General features: G+C 47.9%; 1 protein-coding gene across 1 annotated transcript in view; it reads right to left on the bottom strand.

Annotated features, from left to right (window-relative positions):
- TBL3 (transducin beta like 3) overlaps nt 1-17721 on the bottom strand; it is a 205151-nt gene that overhangs the window by 92371 nt on the left and 95059 nt on the right. The window contains exons 10-11 of the mRNA XM_085629377.1: nt 8553-8758; nt 8189-8330 (exon numbers count right to left, since the gene is read on the bottom strand). Coding sequence (XP_085485503.1) covers nt 8189-8330; nt 8553-8758 — 348 coding nt within the window. The remainder of the gene's footprint in view (nt 1-8188; nt 8331-8552; nt 8759-17721) is intronic.

Raw genomic sequence — 17721 nt, 5'->3', positions numbered from 1 at the left:
CGAGCCATGGTTCTTCAAGCACGTCGGTCCCGAATGGTCTTCTTGGAGCAGAAAGAGGCACAAGCTGGACAGTCTCTGGCCTCGTGCTCTGGTGAAAGGCAGAGGTTGCACACCTCATGCAGATCGGTGTGGGGAAACTTCGACCCACATTGAGGACACTTCTTGAATGGCGTCCTTTCCATGAGCCAGATGCCAAGGCCCAGGTAGGCCCGAAGGCCTTCGTCGACGATCGGAATCGAGGACTTCGATTTGGAGAGATGCGCGACGATTAGGGTTCGCGATTGAGATAATACCGCCGAAAGGGTGAAGGATTGCGCGTCGAAAGTGGAATCGTTAACGGTTCCGAACTGGAGCGTGACAAACACATCCGAGCCCGATGGCGGAAAATAACAATCTGAGGATGGAGCCGATGCCCATGCGCACTATAGTCCAAAGGAGGTGTCACCTATCCTGTGACTTTCAAAGACTTTTCCAGGACAAAAACAAGTGCAAACATCCGGGCCCAACACCAGATGGCGATCTATGCTCAGTGTGTGATCTGCAGCTCATATGCCTCGAACATTTTATTTAGTCTAAGGCAGAATCGACTGGTCTTTTTGCATGAAGTCTGTGCAGGAGGAGGGTCACCCGTGGGGACGCAGTTGGGGAGTGTGCGAGTTACCAGTTCTTACGCATAAGTACGATGAAGGGACTTGGTGGGTTAGAAACAGGCTTGCACTCTTTCCAGGAGCAAGTGCAACTGTCAGTAAACACCCATAACCAGAAGAATGTGAGTGGAGCTTCAGATCAAAGGTAACATGTAACAGATGCCCCATTAGTATGGGAGCCAGGTGGAAGGGGAATCCGCCTTCTGCCTATTGCGTTCGGGCTAGAGATTTAAAAAAAAAAAAAGTGGTCCCGAAAAAATACCCACAATGACCACAGCGTATGTTCAACAGTGGTTGGAGCGGTCCATTGGGCAGTGCTAAAAACCACAAGAGGCATTGACTTATGCATGCCTTGCCAAATGGTGAGACCGCATAATGGAGCGACGATGGCTGCAGCCAATGGCAAGCCTATGGGCGGGCAGAAGCTCCTGATGTAGATACACCAGGTCTCAGTTTGAGACAGCGCATGCGCGCCACCCTATCTCCGAGACCTAAAAACAGGTAGGTAATTTTGCTGCTCCCCGTACAATCTTGAACTTTCTGTTAGAAATGAGAAGAAATACATTTTTAACCAATGTTTGGCGTGTACAGGGAATTCTGGGTAAACCAAAAGTAATTGCCATCCTCACAAGCAATAGAATCTAGGACTCCTCCTGGTGTCTAGGGTTCTGAAATGTCTTGGGTTTCGTAGGTTTCTCTAGGCCATCTTGTTAGGCAGTTTGCAGGTGCCCAGAAAAGATCCAACACATTCTTCAAACTCCCCTCTGCGGCCAATGAGCTGTTTGTACCCTATCAGAGGGACAACTTTTCTTTTTTTTTTTAATAAACAGCCACCAGGGTGCCCTTGGTTGGCATTGATGTATATACATCATAAGAGAGTTCTATGGATATGGTGTGGAACAACAGGTGCGCGTCCCTTAAATCATAAATAATTGCCACAACCTCACGCATCACAGAGACAAAGAGTCCGCACTCAGCACTTCACATGTAGATGCAATCTATTTGGCAATCCATTTCAACCTAAGCAGGTCTTCGTCAAGGCCTTGTTAGGTTGAAACGCGTTGCAGAATAAATTGTGTTGTCCACACAAAGTCAGAATATGGTGAATCCATATTGGGAGCTTGTGCATCAATTAGTGTAGCTTGGGTATCAAACAATCCAAGTACCAATATCAATCTAATGCTTGCGTCTTTGTATACATATTGGAAATGTCCTCATTTAGAATCACAGGATGGATATCAACATGGGTCAATCTAAGTCTCCTGCAAAAAGGCAACATCCATACCATGCCCATCAAGGTACACCAGCACGAATTGTGTTTTGTTTGGGTTCCACCATAACAATTTAATATTTTGCTTCAACTTGTGATGTAAACTTCTCCACTGGAACAGTGCAACCAGATCTATATACACATTGACTGCTTGAACAATGTCCTACTGTTTGCCTACAACGTTATCTTAAAGAGAGCTGTACCCCCAAACTCCATCCCCTTCCACACGGATCTGCCTCAAACTATCATCTGCAAACCTAGTAGGTATTATTTGTATCATTAAAATAGCGTAAGGCATATACAGCAAACATGGAATAGAATATTTCAGCAGTATGACTTCCATTGGACAACTAACCTGAAAGCAATGATGTACATCATGATGTCAATTTACAGAGTCTCTAAAAGACTCGAAGAGATACGTATCTCTGCCATCATATATCAATCACGTATCTCTGCCATCATATACCAATCATTATTCAACGTCACTAGAACCTCCTATATCGTCTCGGGCATGAGTGTCATAGATCAAGAAAGTGGAGTACCATTTCTTCTCTTCTTACTAAGTATGCCGTAGCAAATGAAACTGCATTCCCATGACTTTTGCCACCAAGAGTTTGTGGCTTATTCTCAGCTGAGATTGATAAAGCTGCCTGCAACATTCTCTTGACTTCTTGCAAGGCATGTCTTGCATCTTGTACTAGGATTGTAAAGTCCAGATACAGTCATTTTGCTACCTTGGTATTCGAATTAGTCTTTTTCCTTTTCCATACACAAAGCTGTGTTACAATCATTACTGTTTAGAAATTTAGAAATAAAAGTATGAGGAGCGGGTTCCGGAAGAGGCCTTGGCTTCAGAGCTGTGTGTGCATGTTCAATAACAAAGAGTCCTGAGAATTGAGTCCAACTATCAGGTCTGTAGTCCCACTATTTGCATGTTATTGAGCCATGAGCTCACATCTAATCTTTGTTCTTCTTCTTAAATACATTCAAGACCTCCTCCACAATTAACTCCTTTTAAATATTTTTTGCATAATTAAAGCACACCTTAAATCTAAGCTTTTTAGTCCTAAGCACAAACAGGCATTGGTAACTGTAAGCGAGTCTCAAGTCCAGTTCCGTACTTTATATCAAGACTTCAGTGGAGTGGTCATGATGCTGGGGATGGAGAATGCTGAGGATACTGAAAGATGCTCTGGGTGCTGTGCAGTCAACAGGGGCGTCCTTGAGGTTATTCCTTGGTCCCCGGGTTAGGTGGGGTGACTTTGGCCATAGGGGTCTGTGCCCCTTAAAGCCCTCTTTGAGCTAGTAGAAGGCCAGCTGTGGCTGGACTTCTTATCTCCGTGCACAGCAGGTCTATAGATTTCCATTGGTTAAGGCTGGTGTCCCTTTTTGGCGACCGATATGGACTTGGACGACACTCATGGGTCGAGCAGACTTGGGGGCAACTTTTGGTCGTTGAGGATAGGTCTCTTGGGGCGTTCAGCGACGGTCAATAGCGATTCGTAAAAAGTGGCTACTGACTTGCTGGAGTGGGCTTCATCAGTTTTGATGGCCCTGGTGCTTTTTGGATGGGTAGCAGGGGGTCGCCGACTGCCCCTTGGAGTGACTTCTTTGATCTGGGGCTCGGAAGCGACTTTTCCATGATTCAGGAGCCACAGGTACAGTCCTCTCTTCGCTATCCCAAGGTGTGGCAGGCGCAGTTCTGCAGAAGGTGCAGGTCACTTGCCAGGTCCAGGGATCAGCAGGGCAGTCTTTTGGTCCTTTCTCCAGTTCTGATGTTCAGTGTGCAAGGGGTGCCATATTTGTGCCTAGAAAGTGCCCTCGGGGATCAAGCGGTCACTAGTCAATGGGATACCAGGATCCCTCCCGTCATGTGGCAACGACCGGCTATAAGTGTCATTTAGCAATGCCAGATTGCACTATTTTGCCCACTTCCAAGGTGTCAGAACACTTCCTTGGAGGTTAGGATCTTGGTAGCCCAGAGGTATGGCTGGCTGTGGGCTACATGCCCACAGAAAGACCGGTTTGGGCACTGGTTTCCCTTCTCTGCCCCCGCTGCAAGCCTGTCTACTTGAACAAAGGGGCAACCTTTCAGACGCATGAATAACATTTGCACACCAAAGGCAGCTTTGCCTTTGAAGCTCACCTTTTGGGCCAACACCCTGAGTGGCTTCCTGCAAAGGGTGGTAACGCCTCTCCCGGTAGCAGGCTTCTATTGTTCCTGAGCTTTGGAGTCATTCACACTGCTACTCAGGAGGGCAGATTTTCTGGTGGTCATCAGCTGTGCAAGGCCACTGGACAAACTGGGAAACAGAGTGGCAACTTAAAGTTGCCTTTCCTTAAAAGTGACATTAAATTCGACTTGGGCACCAAGTCGAGCTTAATGCCACAATTAATTTGATACCTTGAAGTATCCATTTTAGTAGTCCCAGAAGTTAGCAGGGCTGATGGTTCAGCCGGTAACTTTGTTAGCCAATGGGGCTACGTATTTGTACACAACAAAAACGACAATTTGGAAGTGTTGCTGTCACTACATATTAAAAGCATATGTCCTACTTAATAAAATACAGCTCCCTGCCTCAGGGCTCCATCGGCCTTCCTTAGGGGAGACTTACATAGATCGCTAAGGGAAGTGGGGGCTTTGCCATTGGTCTGAATGGCAACGTCGAATTAGCATTTTAAAACTGCTCTTCCAGGCTGCAGTGGCTGGCTGGGAGCCATTTTGTACTTTGCCCCACACAGGGTGGCACAACCAGTGCTGCAGCCCTAGGGGGACACTCTGCTATCATGCTCTATGTACCTTTGGTACCATATGCTAGGGACTAATAAGTTAGCCAGCTTATGCCAATTGGGGGTAGTCAATTCAACATACATTTGTTTATGGGGTTAGAGCACTGGCACTGAGGTCTGGTTAGCAGGTCTCGGTGCACTCTTGGAGTTGAGAAACCAGAAGCATCAGTCCAAACATTAGGGGTCATAATGTGAAAAGAGGCATTTCCTTACAGATCTTTGAAATATTGTTGTGCTCAGTGACATTTTTGATATATCATCAGCTTCTTAGAATCAACCTAACAATGTTGTCATGCCTTGCATATCATACACCATATATACGACATATATGATACATTCCCTCTAGCACCCCTGTTCCATTCACTAAGCCAATTAATAATTAACTGGGACATGAAGTGTTCTGAACACAAGCTGCGTCTCCTTGGGAGGGCCTCCACAGAATGGGCTTTGGTGACAGGTTTAAGAACTGGGTGTTTTCTAACCACATGGCACCTAGGGGAATTATACTGGTTGACGGCACTAGCTCCACCATACATTTATAAGTAGGGGGATAAGGCACAGTTGCCCATTACACCCTTCATTTAGCACTAGCAACAGAGCACTCGACAGGTGATCTTTGGCCATTAACGCCAATGACATTTCTATTGCTGCCTTTTATCAGTTAAGTCCTATAAATATTCTAGATATCATATCTCAACACTACAAGGTGCTAAGACTTAAAAAACAATTGCGCTCATTATCATTTTTACCAACTCTCACAACATCCTAAAGTAGGCCTTGATTGATCAATCACACTATCCTATGGCAGGTCAACAGCTAGATAGGTATGCCTGGAACACAAAGGGACACAAGGTGCTAGGAGACCGGTTGTAAACAACAGGTACTCTCTACAGAACTGCTCAGTAACTCCCGAATGCCCATTAACCTGAAAAAAAGGCTTGGTAGTACTTCTGTATGGAGAGTCTGCTAACACAATAAGCTGGAGCCTGATGCGTCCCTAATCCCTCTTTTTAGGTCTCACCTGGCGTTAGCAGCGCGCATGCGGTGCTCTCGCCATGCGAGAGCTTCTTGGAATCACTACGGTTGAAGAAGTCGTGTCTCTGCTCTGCCTGCAATTTTCATTTGAGTGTGGCGTTTTGCGTCATGGATTATGCACAACACAGTTCAATGATTGCACCGGAGGCATTTTAATCCACCCTGTTCGCTTTTTGCCCTGCCCACTGGGATTGGATCTTTTACTTGCGACGGGAAACAGTGTCTCTTAATTAGCCGCTAAGCACTTTTTTTGCTATTACCGCGTTTATGTTCAACAATGGCTGATGCGCCTTTGATTTCTCTGGCACGGCTTGTTATTTTTAGCGCTCAGTCGGAGTGTGCGTTGCTTTTCTCTCTTCCATTTGTAATACTTCCCCAAGCTCGTAAGTTGCTTCCCCACCAATCCTAGTCTTTTATTTGATTTTTTTTAACTAAAATGTTGCTCCAACGTTTGACACGCTTACTACCTTACCATTTGGCAAGGTTTACTTTCTTCAACTGCCCGCGTCTGTTTGTATTTATTTTCGAAAGCTGCATGTAATGCACGCATGCCGAGTAGCTGCAGTGATCTTTTACAGCAATTAAATGTACGCCCATATGTTGACAAGAAGTTCTCTGGTTGCTTGGACAGACACTGCAAGCAACTTAATGTTATTTCCGGTGATGCCTTTGAATGATCAGACGGAATAAAGCAGCATATGAACTTCCTGTCATGCATGGCTTCTTCTCGTCCTGAGCGGGATTCGTTTCATCAGAGGGAAAAAGTTCAAACCATGTGTAGTCCTTCCTTTAACGTGTTTAGAAGAGCACAGCTCTTCGACAAACTCACCCCGCACTAACAACCCCGGCCAACAGCCAAGTGCCAGATTATTACAGCTCCTTCAGCCCACTAATAATTCCCAGCACTGTGCATTCTGAGACTAGTAGTTTGGCTCCTTAAGCGCGGCCCTACAAATCCCACAATGCAAAGGGATTTTTCTACAATCCTAAGAGAGCACTGGGAAGGTATGAAGACCCTCCGTAGCTCTTAATGGTCACGTGTGGTCCACAGGATACAAGAACTCATCAGAACTCGTCTTTCATTAGGTTAAAGCCATTTGCTTTGCTATACAATACCATTAGCAAAGCAAATGGCTTTAACTTAATCAAAGGCGAGACATTTTGCATTTTTAATGCTTGTTCTGTCATACTGTGATTTACATTTCTCGATAAAGCACTGATTTCTAGCTCTGCTCAGGGTCATGTCTTCAGCACTACTCGTAGAGAATTAAGGACAGGTTTAAACTGGGCTTTGGATAGCTAGGCAGTGTTTAGCAGTAGCATGTTGGTCAAGGCCAGCTCATATAAATAGATATTGCCACAAGGAAGGGATTCTCTGCAATATTCTTTGCATAAGCAACAGAATAGAAAAATAATTGAAAGGGAAAGACTGCCCCAGTGTGGCCAAAGATAAAACAATGCAAAAAAGGTTGGACATATAAGCAGGTTCTTGTAACACAGACAGAGATGGACCTGCAGTGCTTCACTCAACATACACAAAAACACAGTGAACCTCCCTAACTCCCAGAATTTACCATCATCTTGCCAATCTGAAAGTCCAAGGCATGAATACACCCCAAAACATCTGCTACCTGCTAGTTGCAGTCATTCGACGCCTATATGCAATCTTTCACTTGCACATTTATTTCAGCTAATCCCATTGTGTCATGCATTTCACTGTGTCAACATCTGTACAGGGGAGTTCACAGGCTGCCTGTGATCTTTGCTCTCTTTTTTAATGTAATGCCAGAGCGCTCACAAGGCCTATCCCTCCTTGTGGACTAATCCGTAGTTCACACCCAGACATAAGAACTAGGTCTTCTTGCACCCTTTTGTATCCAGAGCTCACAACCATGGCCCAGTCACTTTCTAGGATGTTCAAAATTCACAAGCAAACAGAGCGGATCCTCTACGTAAATCTGTAGCATACTAAAGTGACCTTTGCCTCTTTTTTCCCATAGACTGTCTGAGATCACACCCTTCCCTTTGTTCTAGCTAAGTACATGCATTAAAACTGGGGCCTTGGTAATTCATTACCGTGTAAACTCGTTGCTCATACTTAACCTATAAACTTCCTAATTCAAAGGTATGACCTTCGGGCCTTGTAGCCGTGTACATGGAGCTGAACAAAGACACCCAACGCCATATTATCAAGGAAGTCGATCATATGTCACCTGCAACCTCCTCCCAAGCTCTCATGTATACTTAAATAACAGACGCATCATGTGTTGACCTGGTCTTTTTGCTCCCATGTATGTGCCATATCTTTTTGATTCTTACTTTCGTTTACAAGGTGCTCATCCAGGATCTTCAACACCTTGTTATAATGTTAACCTGGAGCTCATAGGTGTCCAGCTATCACTGCCAGCAGCTCACCTGCAGATTCAGAGTTGTCATGAGGTCTTACCTGTATGTCCGTACAAGATCTGGCAGTTAGACGTGGAGAGCTCAAACACTTTGAGCTGAGAACTGTTCGTAGCCACCACGATATGGGAGTCTGAAGGACCTAGGAACTTCACATCCAGAACCTCATCATTGTAACCTGCAAACTAAAGACAAGAAGTAAACAGTATGTGGAAGATGGAGGCTGTTGAGGGGATCAGAACTAGTGTTATCAATGTCAGCCTGATTGTAAGTGATAACCAAAGACATTCTATTCCTGCTACATCTCAAGAGATAGACCAAAAAACACAGATTCTTCAATTGATGTGTTTCTACAAAAAAAAGGCAGATATGCTGCTTCCTCTAATCTCTACGTACATAGCACCCACCTGCTTTCTGGGCTGGAGGTTCTGTAGGTCATACAGAATGATGTTGTGCTCCACGTTCACCGTTGCGATCACCTGCTGGGAGGGCACCAAAGTGCAGAAGACCAAGCTGTGGATGTCCGCTTCATCCTCCGTCTCTTGGGGAGTATGCGGTACAGTCTGTGTATATACGCATCGACCAGTAGCAGCTTCCCAAATCCGCAGGATGCCTAACAGACAAAAGATTTATTAAAGACAATGTGCAGAAGAAGCCCTTGGGTGAGATGTCCAATTTAACCATTCATTTAGAAGTGTTTTCAAATAAATCAGCTTCAAAACTACATTGAATTCCTCGAGCCTTCGAGTTGTAAAAGTGTTCACAACCACTGACCTAGGGAAATGCTTCTATAACTCAGAAATTTAGGGGGTCAATGTTGACAGCCTCAAAACAGGAATGGCATCAGCAACCACTGCTCACTTGAGAACATAAGATGGAACTGCAGCTTGACAACTGGAAACACCAGTTACAAATGGAAGGATAAAGGTTTAGTTTCACTTAGACACATCTTATTGGATGGGCAGTTTATATTATTTCTGGCTTAAAACACAACTTCATGGGACTCTAAATCATTTGCTCTGTTGCCGTGGAAAGGTTACAGTGCCGCACTAAGGAGTCCATGAATCCCTAAGCCCGCATTTCATATTATGCTTATAGGGGCCTTTAGCCAGCATGGTTTTTAAAATTTTTCTTCCTTCCAGGGCACCATAAAGCATGGGGCAATGTGTCAGACCACTTCAGTCGCTGGCTAACTTCACCGTGAGTGAAAGTATGCGGATGTTTCACAAGGAGCACACTCGCACACAGAATTGTTCCCTTCAGTGCCAAGACCTACTATGACTGTGTGCTTTTTGTGGCCAAAAAACGTTTAGCTTTTAACCAATTTTTTGTTTAACCAATTTTTAGTTTTAAATAAGTAGGGGCCTGGCTGTTTGACCAACATTCTTTTTACTAAAACCATGGGAAAATAAAACAAGCATTCGCAAAGCTAAAAGGTGGACACGCAAAGCCAGACCTACTGTCTGTTTTTTTTTTTTTTTTTTAAAAACCTTTATTTTCAAAAGTCTGGACACAGCTATTCAGCCGACAACCCGGAGGTTCGGCAGCTTCGGTAAAGAGGAACAGAGACGCGTCCACAGTACAGTGAAGGAGGAGTGCAAAGATTCCATTTTTAAAAAAACACAAAACACACAACAACCCCCAGCAAGGCAAGAACACTGAATGCCCATGGTGATAGCCCCCCAGGGGAGGCAGGACCCCAATCATCTACCATTTACAGTACCGTGAAAAGAGGAAGAAGGGGGACAGCAGGGGCCAAAGAAGTACATTAATCCTACTGAGCTGGAAAGAAGGTTAGGAGGAAAGCTGTTCCTCGGGGGGATCCAGATCAGGGGCAAGACAAATTCCCCCCCTGTATTGGTTCCACCGCCCCCAGATGGCGTGCCACTTCCGAGGGCGGCCTCTAGCGCAATATACCGTCTTCTCCCTTAGCATACTCCAGTCCATATTTTCTTTCCACGCGGTCAATGTGGGGGGGCCCACGGATCCCCACAATCGCGCTATATCTCTCTTAGCGACCATGTTGCCCAGAGTCCCCCATTGGGTCTGCGCCGCATTGTGATCAGTGGGCCCCCAGACATTCAGGAGACAGCACCGCGCTTCCGGCTGCATAGCAATGCCCGTCACCTCCCCCATCACCGCATGGACTCTCCGCCAGAATTCCGTGATGACACCACATTCCCAAATGATATGCAGGAAAGTACCCACCATACCACATCCCCTCCTGCATAGGCCGTCCTCCGAGAATCCCATGTGAACCAACCTTGGCCCCGTCACGTACACTCGATGCAGTATTTTAAGCTGCACCAGCCTCAGACGCGACGGGATAGCAACCTCCTTAGGAGAGGAAACAGCAGACTGCCAATCCTCGTCATCCAACTCGAGGCCATCCCTAGACCACTGGTCCCTCAGCCCCAGAAGCATATCCGCCCGGACGTTTATCAGTTTCTTATAGATGAGCGAGATCGTGCTCTCGGGCATATGACCATCAAGGACCCGGTCCTCCAAAGGAGAGGACTCAGGCACCTTCTCACCCTCTATGAGGACTGATCGGAGGGCGTGACGCACCTGAATATAGCGGAAAAACTCAGATGGCCCCAGTTCGTACTCCTTCTGCAACTCTTCAAAGGACTTCACCCTCCCCTTAATCAGGACATCTCCGACCCTGGAGATGCCGATCAAGTCCCATTTGTCAAAGCCTTTTGTGTGCCAAAGCCTACCCAATCTCTCAGATTCAAACAGCGGGGTAGCGAGGGTGAGCCTATCCTTCCAGCCCAGCGAGTCAGTTGCCATCTTCCACACACGCACCGCCACACCAGTGGGCCCCGTGAGGGACGAGTCCAGGGACCGCGAATACAACGCCCTGTAATAGTTACCACCACGCAGCAACCACCTGTCCATGGCATACCCAGGGCTGAGGGCCGGGCCATAAAACCCATGATTAATCGCACTCAGCTGGGTGGCCCAATAGTACCGTCGGATGTCTGGAAGCGCAATACCCCCGTCGTACCATGGGAGCGTCAACTTTGCAATAGCTATTCGCGGCCTCCCATCCCACAGCAAAGCTCGTTGGAGGCCTTCGACCTCCCGAAAGTAGTTGGCCGGTACCCAATCCAAAGTATTCTGCAGCGCGTAGAGGAACCGGGGAAGAGACATCATTTTGAACAGGGCCGCACGCCCAACGAGGGAGAGCGGCAGCCTCCGCCAGCCCTCCACATCCCGCCTCAGGCGCGCTAGGGGGGGGAGCAGGTTCCTCTCATATCGCACGGCAGAATCCATGGAGATAAAGATCCCCAGATACACGAAGCCCTGCTGAGCAACCTGGATCGAACAAGTTCGAGGGATCGGTGGAACCGCGCCGCTAAGAACATATAAATACGATTTACTCCAGTTGATAACGAGACCCGAGTTCCTACCGAAAGATGTGAGTACGTCACAGACCACTATAAGTGATTTCTTGGGTGAGGCAAGATACAACAGGATGTCATCAGCATAGAGCGATATACGGTCCTCGTGCTCAGGCGACCATCTAAGTCCCCGTATATCCGGGTGCCAGCGTATCCACGCAGCCAGCGGCTCGAGGGCGAGGGCGAACAGCAATGGCGACAGGGGACAACCTTGCCGAGTACCCCTCCCAAGCTGAAACGGAGTCGACGCCCGGCCATTTACCACCACACTCGCAAGAGGGCCCTCATACAGCAACTTCACCCAGCTCACAAAACCGTGGCCAAAGCCGAACTTAGTCAACACGGCCCACAAATATGCCCATTCCACCGTGTCAAAGGCCATCGTGGCATCGAGAGACGCCACAATAGCTGGTTCACGCAGCGTGCCCGCCCTGGCGATTACACCATGTAGGAGCCGAAGATTTAACGCTGTGTTACGGTGCGGGATGAATCCAGATTGATCCGGATGGACCAAGTCACCGAGTACCCTGATCAAACGGGCCGCCAGGATTTTAGCCAGAATTTTCGGCTCTGCGTTAAGGAGTGAGATAGGCCTATATGAGGCGCACTTATCTCGGGATTTGCCCTCTTTGTGTATAACCACAATCGTCGCCAGTCGCTGATCCAACGGGAGGGCCCCACTCCCCCGCGCCTCCACGAACATGGCGCGCAGGTGAGGGGCAACCCTATCCGGAAAGAGCTTGTACAGGTCGACCGGCAAGCCGTTCGGACCCGAGGCCTTGCCCGAGTTCAACGCGCGAATAGCCCCCGCCACCTCATCAACCGTTATGTCACCATCTAAATCTTCCCTATCTATATCAGAGAGACAGGGCAATGCAATATCACGCAGGAGGTCATGCGAGTCCTCGGGCGGCCTGTCCGACACTGAGGCATAAACCATACGGAAATAGTCCGAGAAACACTGCACAATCCTCTCAGGTTCCACAATCACCTCTCCCCCCTCTCCCGTCAACTCCGGCACTACTCTATTGACCCGTTCTTTTTTGTCCAGCCAAGCCAGGAGTTTCCCGGCCTTGTCACCAACATCATACAGACGGCCCTGCTGTTCCCTACCGAGGGTCTTAGCGGCATTCGTCACCAGGTCCTTATACTCGGATTGCTTCAAGCACAGCTCATGCAGTGAGGCCTCTGTAACCTCCTCCTCCAGCGCTCCCTCCAAAGCCTCGATCTCCTCCTCAACCTGCAAAACCTCGCCATCTCTCCGCCGCTTGGCAGCCACTACAAGGGAGAGGGCTTCCCCTCGCAGCACGGTCTTAAATGCTTCCCACAGCGACACTGCCGAGTCCACGGATCCCTGATTGTCCTTGAAAAAATTATCTACTGTCTTTACCAGCGCGCTGCGCATCTTGGGGTCTCGGAAATACCAAGGGTTGATAGGGGCCACCCTTCCCCCTCCCTCCCGACCCAGATCCAGCCTGACCCACACCGGCGAATGGTCAGATATGCCACGCGCCATGTGCCTGGCCTCAGACACCAATGAGGCATGCGCAGCCAGAGTGAGTAAGTAGTCAATCCTAGAAAGGCTACCATGCGCCCCGGAGTGGAAAGTGTATTGGCTCTGTGTGGGGTGCCGGAGCCTCCAGCAGTCTATCAGGCCAAGCGTATCTAGAAAGTCTGGAAGCCACTTCTGAGCCCCCCCCGTGTCTCTGGGCGGGTATCTATCCAGCAGGCCGGAGCCAACAGCATTGAAATCACCTCCCACTACAAGCATACCCCCCGGGAGATCCAGCAGGGCCCTACCCAGATCTGTGAAAGTGGAGGCCTGCAGGGCCGGCGGGACATAAACCGAAACTAAAACCAAAGTTCTTCCTTCCCACCGCCCCGCCACCGCCACAAACCTCCCCCTATCATCAACAATGGTGGAGTCCACCTCAAATGGTAGCGAGGCTCTGACTAGGATGCCCACACCCCTGGACCCAGAGGAGAATCCCGAATGAGCTATGAATTTATAACCCTTCCTATCCAGGGCATAGCACGTATTACCTATAAGATGCGTCTCCTGCAACAGGGCGACATCCGGCAATGACCGTTTCAAGAATTGCAAAACAATCCCACGCTTAATGCGATCCCCCAAACCATTCACATTCCAGCTTATAACACTTAAACCCCTACCCCCCATCCCCAAACGTAAAGAGGCCCACCCCACACCCGAAGAGCCCCCATGGAACAGTCCTGGAAATAATCACTATGCCTTGCTGAAACAAACCCCCCCAACAACAACCCCAAAATCCCGGAAACCCCCCCCCACCCTGCACCCCTGCTGCAGCTTACAAAGCCCCCCCAACTTGCAGTGTGCCTGTCGCCCTACCAAACCCAAAATCTACAAAAAGTACCCTAAGGGAGGAAAGAGCTCCCCTCGTCCTCCCACAACCTCCGAGTTTACTGCAAGTCATTATCTAAAGTCAGTCCGAGTCAGTCCGGTTCCGAATACATCAACCTTGTTCATCCCGGCCACTGTCCCTGTCTACGGCAGTGTCCTCTTCCGTGCGTCGTCGAGGCAGAGCGTCCAGCCATTCATCCGCCATGGCAGGTGACTCAAAGAAGAATGTTCGGTCTTCAAACACCACCCGTAGTCTGGCAGGGAAGAGCATGGCGTATTTCAGATCCCTCTCCCGAAGCCTCCTCTTCACCCCCAGGAAGCCCTGCCGCTGCCTCTGTACCTGCTGGGTGAAGTCAGGATAGAAATTCACCGACGCGTTCTGGAAGGGGACCGGGCCCGTTACCCTCGAGGCCTGCAGGATAGCGTCCCGGTCTCGAAAATGAAAGAGCCGGGCGACGATCGGCCTCGGTGTGGCTCCCACCTTGGGCCGCCCACCAGGCACTCTATGGGCCCGCTCAACTGCGAAGAACTTCCCTAGACCCTTAGGCTGCAGATGTTTGAGCACCAAGTCCTCCACGAGCAGGTCCACTGAAATCTCGTCCGAGGACTCCGGGACCACGATAATGCGCACGTTGTTGCGCCTGGCCCGGCTCTCGAAGTCCTCCAGCCGACGGGCTGCGAGATCATGCTCGGTCCGCAACTTACGGACCTCGGTCTGCAGGTCCGAGACATCATCGGCGAGGCCCGTGGTCTTGATGTCCAGGGATTTGACCCGTTCATTTGTTTTGCCCAAATCCGCGCGGATCAGATTAACATCCACCAAGATGGTATCCACTTTGTGCGCCAGGGCATCAAACTGTCTCCCAATCGAAGTCTGCAGCCCGTCAAGTGCACCCATGACATCCTGCAATGAGAGCTCCGGGGCCAAGGGTGCAGCAGTCTTCTGTGTATCCGGGGACTGGCTCGGTGCACCCGGTGACCCCTTCTGCTGGGCATAGCGGTCCATGTTATTGGCTTGAGTGTAGGCTCCCCGCCTGGTGGCCTTGGGCTTCGGCCGATCCACCTCTGCTTTGCCCGACATGGTGGGCTCCTACTGTCTTTGTTAATGCCTGATAGATAGCAAGGTCAGACACATGGCTTGTGGGGCTAACAAGCCGTCCAATGAGCAATCATTGGTAGTTTGTATTCTAACCAAACACATCGTCATCTCCTTCAGGATCCAAGCTAGATAACCATTGTTTCAGTGAGTGGTCCCAGAGGTTGTCTGCCAAGCTCTGTTACTGTAACCCATGTAACATTGACAGGTGTCAGTGACTCAGACTTCATGCATTCGTTTTGATGTTGTTCCCAAGATCATGAATTTAGGAAATGTATGTTAGACTTTCAAAAAATGCTAAACAAGAGGGAATCCGTATAGGTGTTATAAGTATATATGTATACATATTAAATTACACTCCTTGGCCATCGGAACAGCAAAACAGATCGTTGTCAGGACTTGCATATGCAAAAACTCTGCATCCTGTCTATACAGACTCTGCTTTTTAATGACATGGGAGACATCCTTTGCCCCACAAAAATCCTAATCTCAGTCCCCAACAGACAAACAGGTCCCCTTTCAGACATATTATTCTAAATGAAATAAAAATAGTCTCCCCAACAATCTTACAATTTACTTTGTGTCATGATTCAATAATGTATATACCACAAAGAATGGGTGTATTGATCTCAAGTATAATAAATATGTTAAATTGTTCCCCTTCCAAAAACACCAGATTAACGTCAAGTAATTAGTCTGTTGTGGTCCAGCATGTAAGAACATGCCTTTTCATACTCATACGCTCCGACTTGATGATCTTTTATCAAAGTCAAATAAGCAATACTCTTGTTGAGAACGCTGATGGCCACCCACACTGAAACCAAAAAAAAGTCAGCTTTGTGACTTGTATACAACCAACAGAAACATTCTAACTTGTATACGAAGTGATTTGTGAGAGAAAATCAATCAATCTCTCTCTCTCTCACTCTCTCTCTCCTCTTCCTCTCTCTCTCTCTCTCTCTCTCATATACTTTTTCTACACCTTTTGGGGGCCAATGAAAAAACAGAGGCAAACTATGATTGCTATGTTCCTATTATAAACCAATGCTGTTCAATGTGGCACCCCATTGAACAGGGCAAAACAAAAACTGGTGGCTAAGAGACAGATATTTGAAGCTTTTTATTTTCTGCTTGTGCATGTAGGGTGCTTGAGGTGTTTGTATATTATCAGCACGTTGTGCTCTGATTTATTTAGTCCCTTTGCTTACGTAAGAGGCATGTGTATGCAAAGTGCTGTATGCAAACTTATGCTACAGTAGGCATGCATGGGAATATATATCTGCACACCACTGGCACTACCTTTAGGCAACTACCTTGGTTTACCTGATTATTGGGAAGTTCCTGGTTAGTGTTGTCAGTTAACCAACAGTGATTCAGGGCATTTTGAGCTACCAGGGGTTAATTTTCATAATATTTTCTATTAACATTTTGAGAGACAAATTCTCATCAGAGAAATTATGATCATAAGTATACATTATAAAAGCAAAACATATTACGGTAATGTATACAATTGCGATCAATAACTTAGGTTAACAACATTAACCAATCGTGATCTTATTCAAATACAATTAGTTACTTAAGATAAACTCTACTATAGAAAGAGCGAGGAGTGATTTAAAATCCTAGTTCTCACGTAATTGCTGTTTTCACTGTAGCAAGACCAGTGACTTCATTGGCTAACATGGAGTTTCACTAGCCATTGCGCTAAGTGCTAACGTCCAATAGGACCACCAAAGATATTACGCCACAAAATCAAATTAATCGTTACGTTAAAACCAATTCATTGCTGAGATTGGACGGAAGGTAAGTTTTGGCAAAAAGGTAACTTTACAAAGGCAGCCTTTTCCCGACTATCTGCAGCAGTTGTCACCCAAGACAACTTGCTGTCCCCCTGCCAGTAAATAAGAAGCACTCCCAGGAACAAGGAGCACAGAGAATTACTAAAGGGAGGAGGTCTGACATTCGCCAGCAGGATGACTACCAGGCGGTGGCTACAGATGGTCCAGCTTCAATGATATTACCGCCACAATGAAGCAAACGGCGATCACACCATCAACTGCAAGCTCCTTTGTGTAGGCAGACAGACTAGTATTTCCTCCTGAGGGGAAAAACCTGTTGTAGCAGAAGTGACTCGGTATGCTGGGTACACCACAGGTGTGTGCCCAGAGCTGCTTACAAGGGAAGAAGGCTTGCATCATCTTGGACTGGCGTAGCGAGGCATTACTTGGTGGCCAAACACCAGTAAGTGATGGAAAATGGGAACTATTGCGCCATTAACTAGTGAGTCCTTCCCTCCCTCAAATGAGAAGACCGCATTAAAGTGGCACCTCAGAGCACATTCCTGAGATCACTACTGGACTGGAAAGAAGACTTAGGAAAGACTGCCCTGATGCTCCCTGGACCCAGCAAAGAAAGGCTGTACCTAACACTGGACTGCACCCGCTGCACTAGAGGGATCCACAAAGTGGAGTATACCTGCTGTGCCCACCCAAGGAAAAGAGCTCCACTGGTAGCCAGGACAGAAGTCGTCACTCCCAGGGCTAGTTGGCTAGCCCCCTGTTAAGCACCAGGGACACAAAAGCTGAAGAAAGCCTGCACTCTCAAGGATCCAGCTGCCCAGGAACACCTGCCGACTGCTGGACACCGAAATGCCTGCTGGGTGTCCTGACCTGCCCAAGGTGTCCCCAAGCCCA

This window comes from Triturus cristatus, chromosome 10, assembly GCF_964204655.1.
Source record: "Triturus cristatus chromosome 10, aTriCri1.1, whole genome shotgun sequence".
Taxonomy (NCBI): Eukaryota; Metazoa; Chordata; class Amphibia; order Caudata; family Salamandridae; genus Triturus; species Triturus cristatus.
The sequence above is the reverse complement of the archived record's forward strand: the minus strand, read 5'-3'. Positions and strand labels throughout refer to the sequence as shown.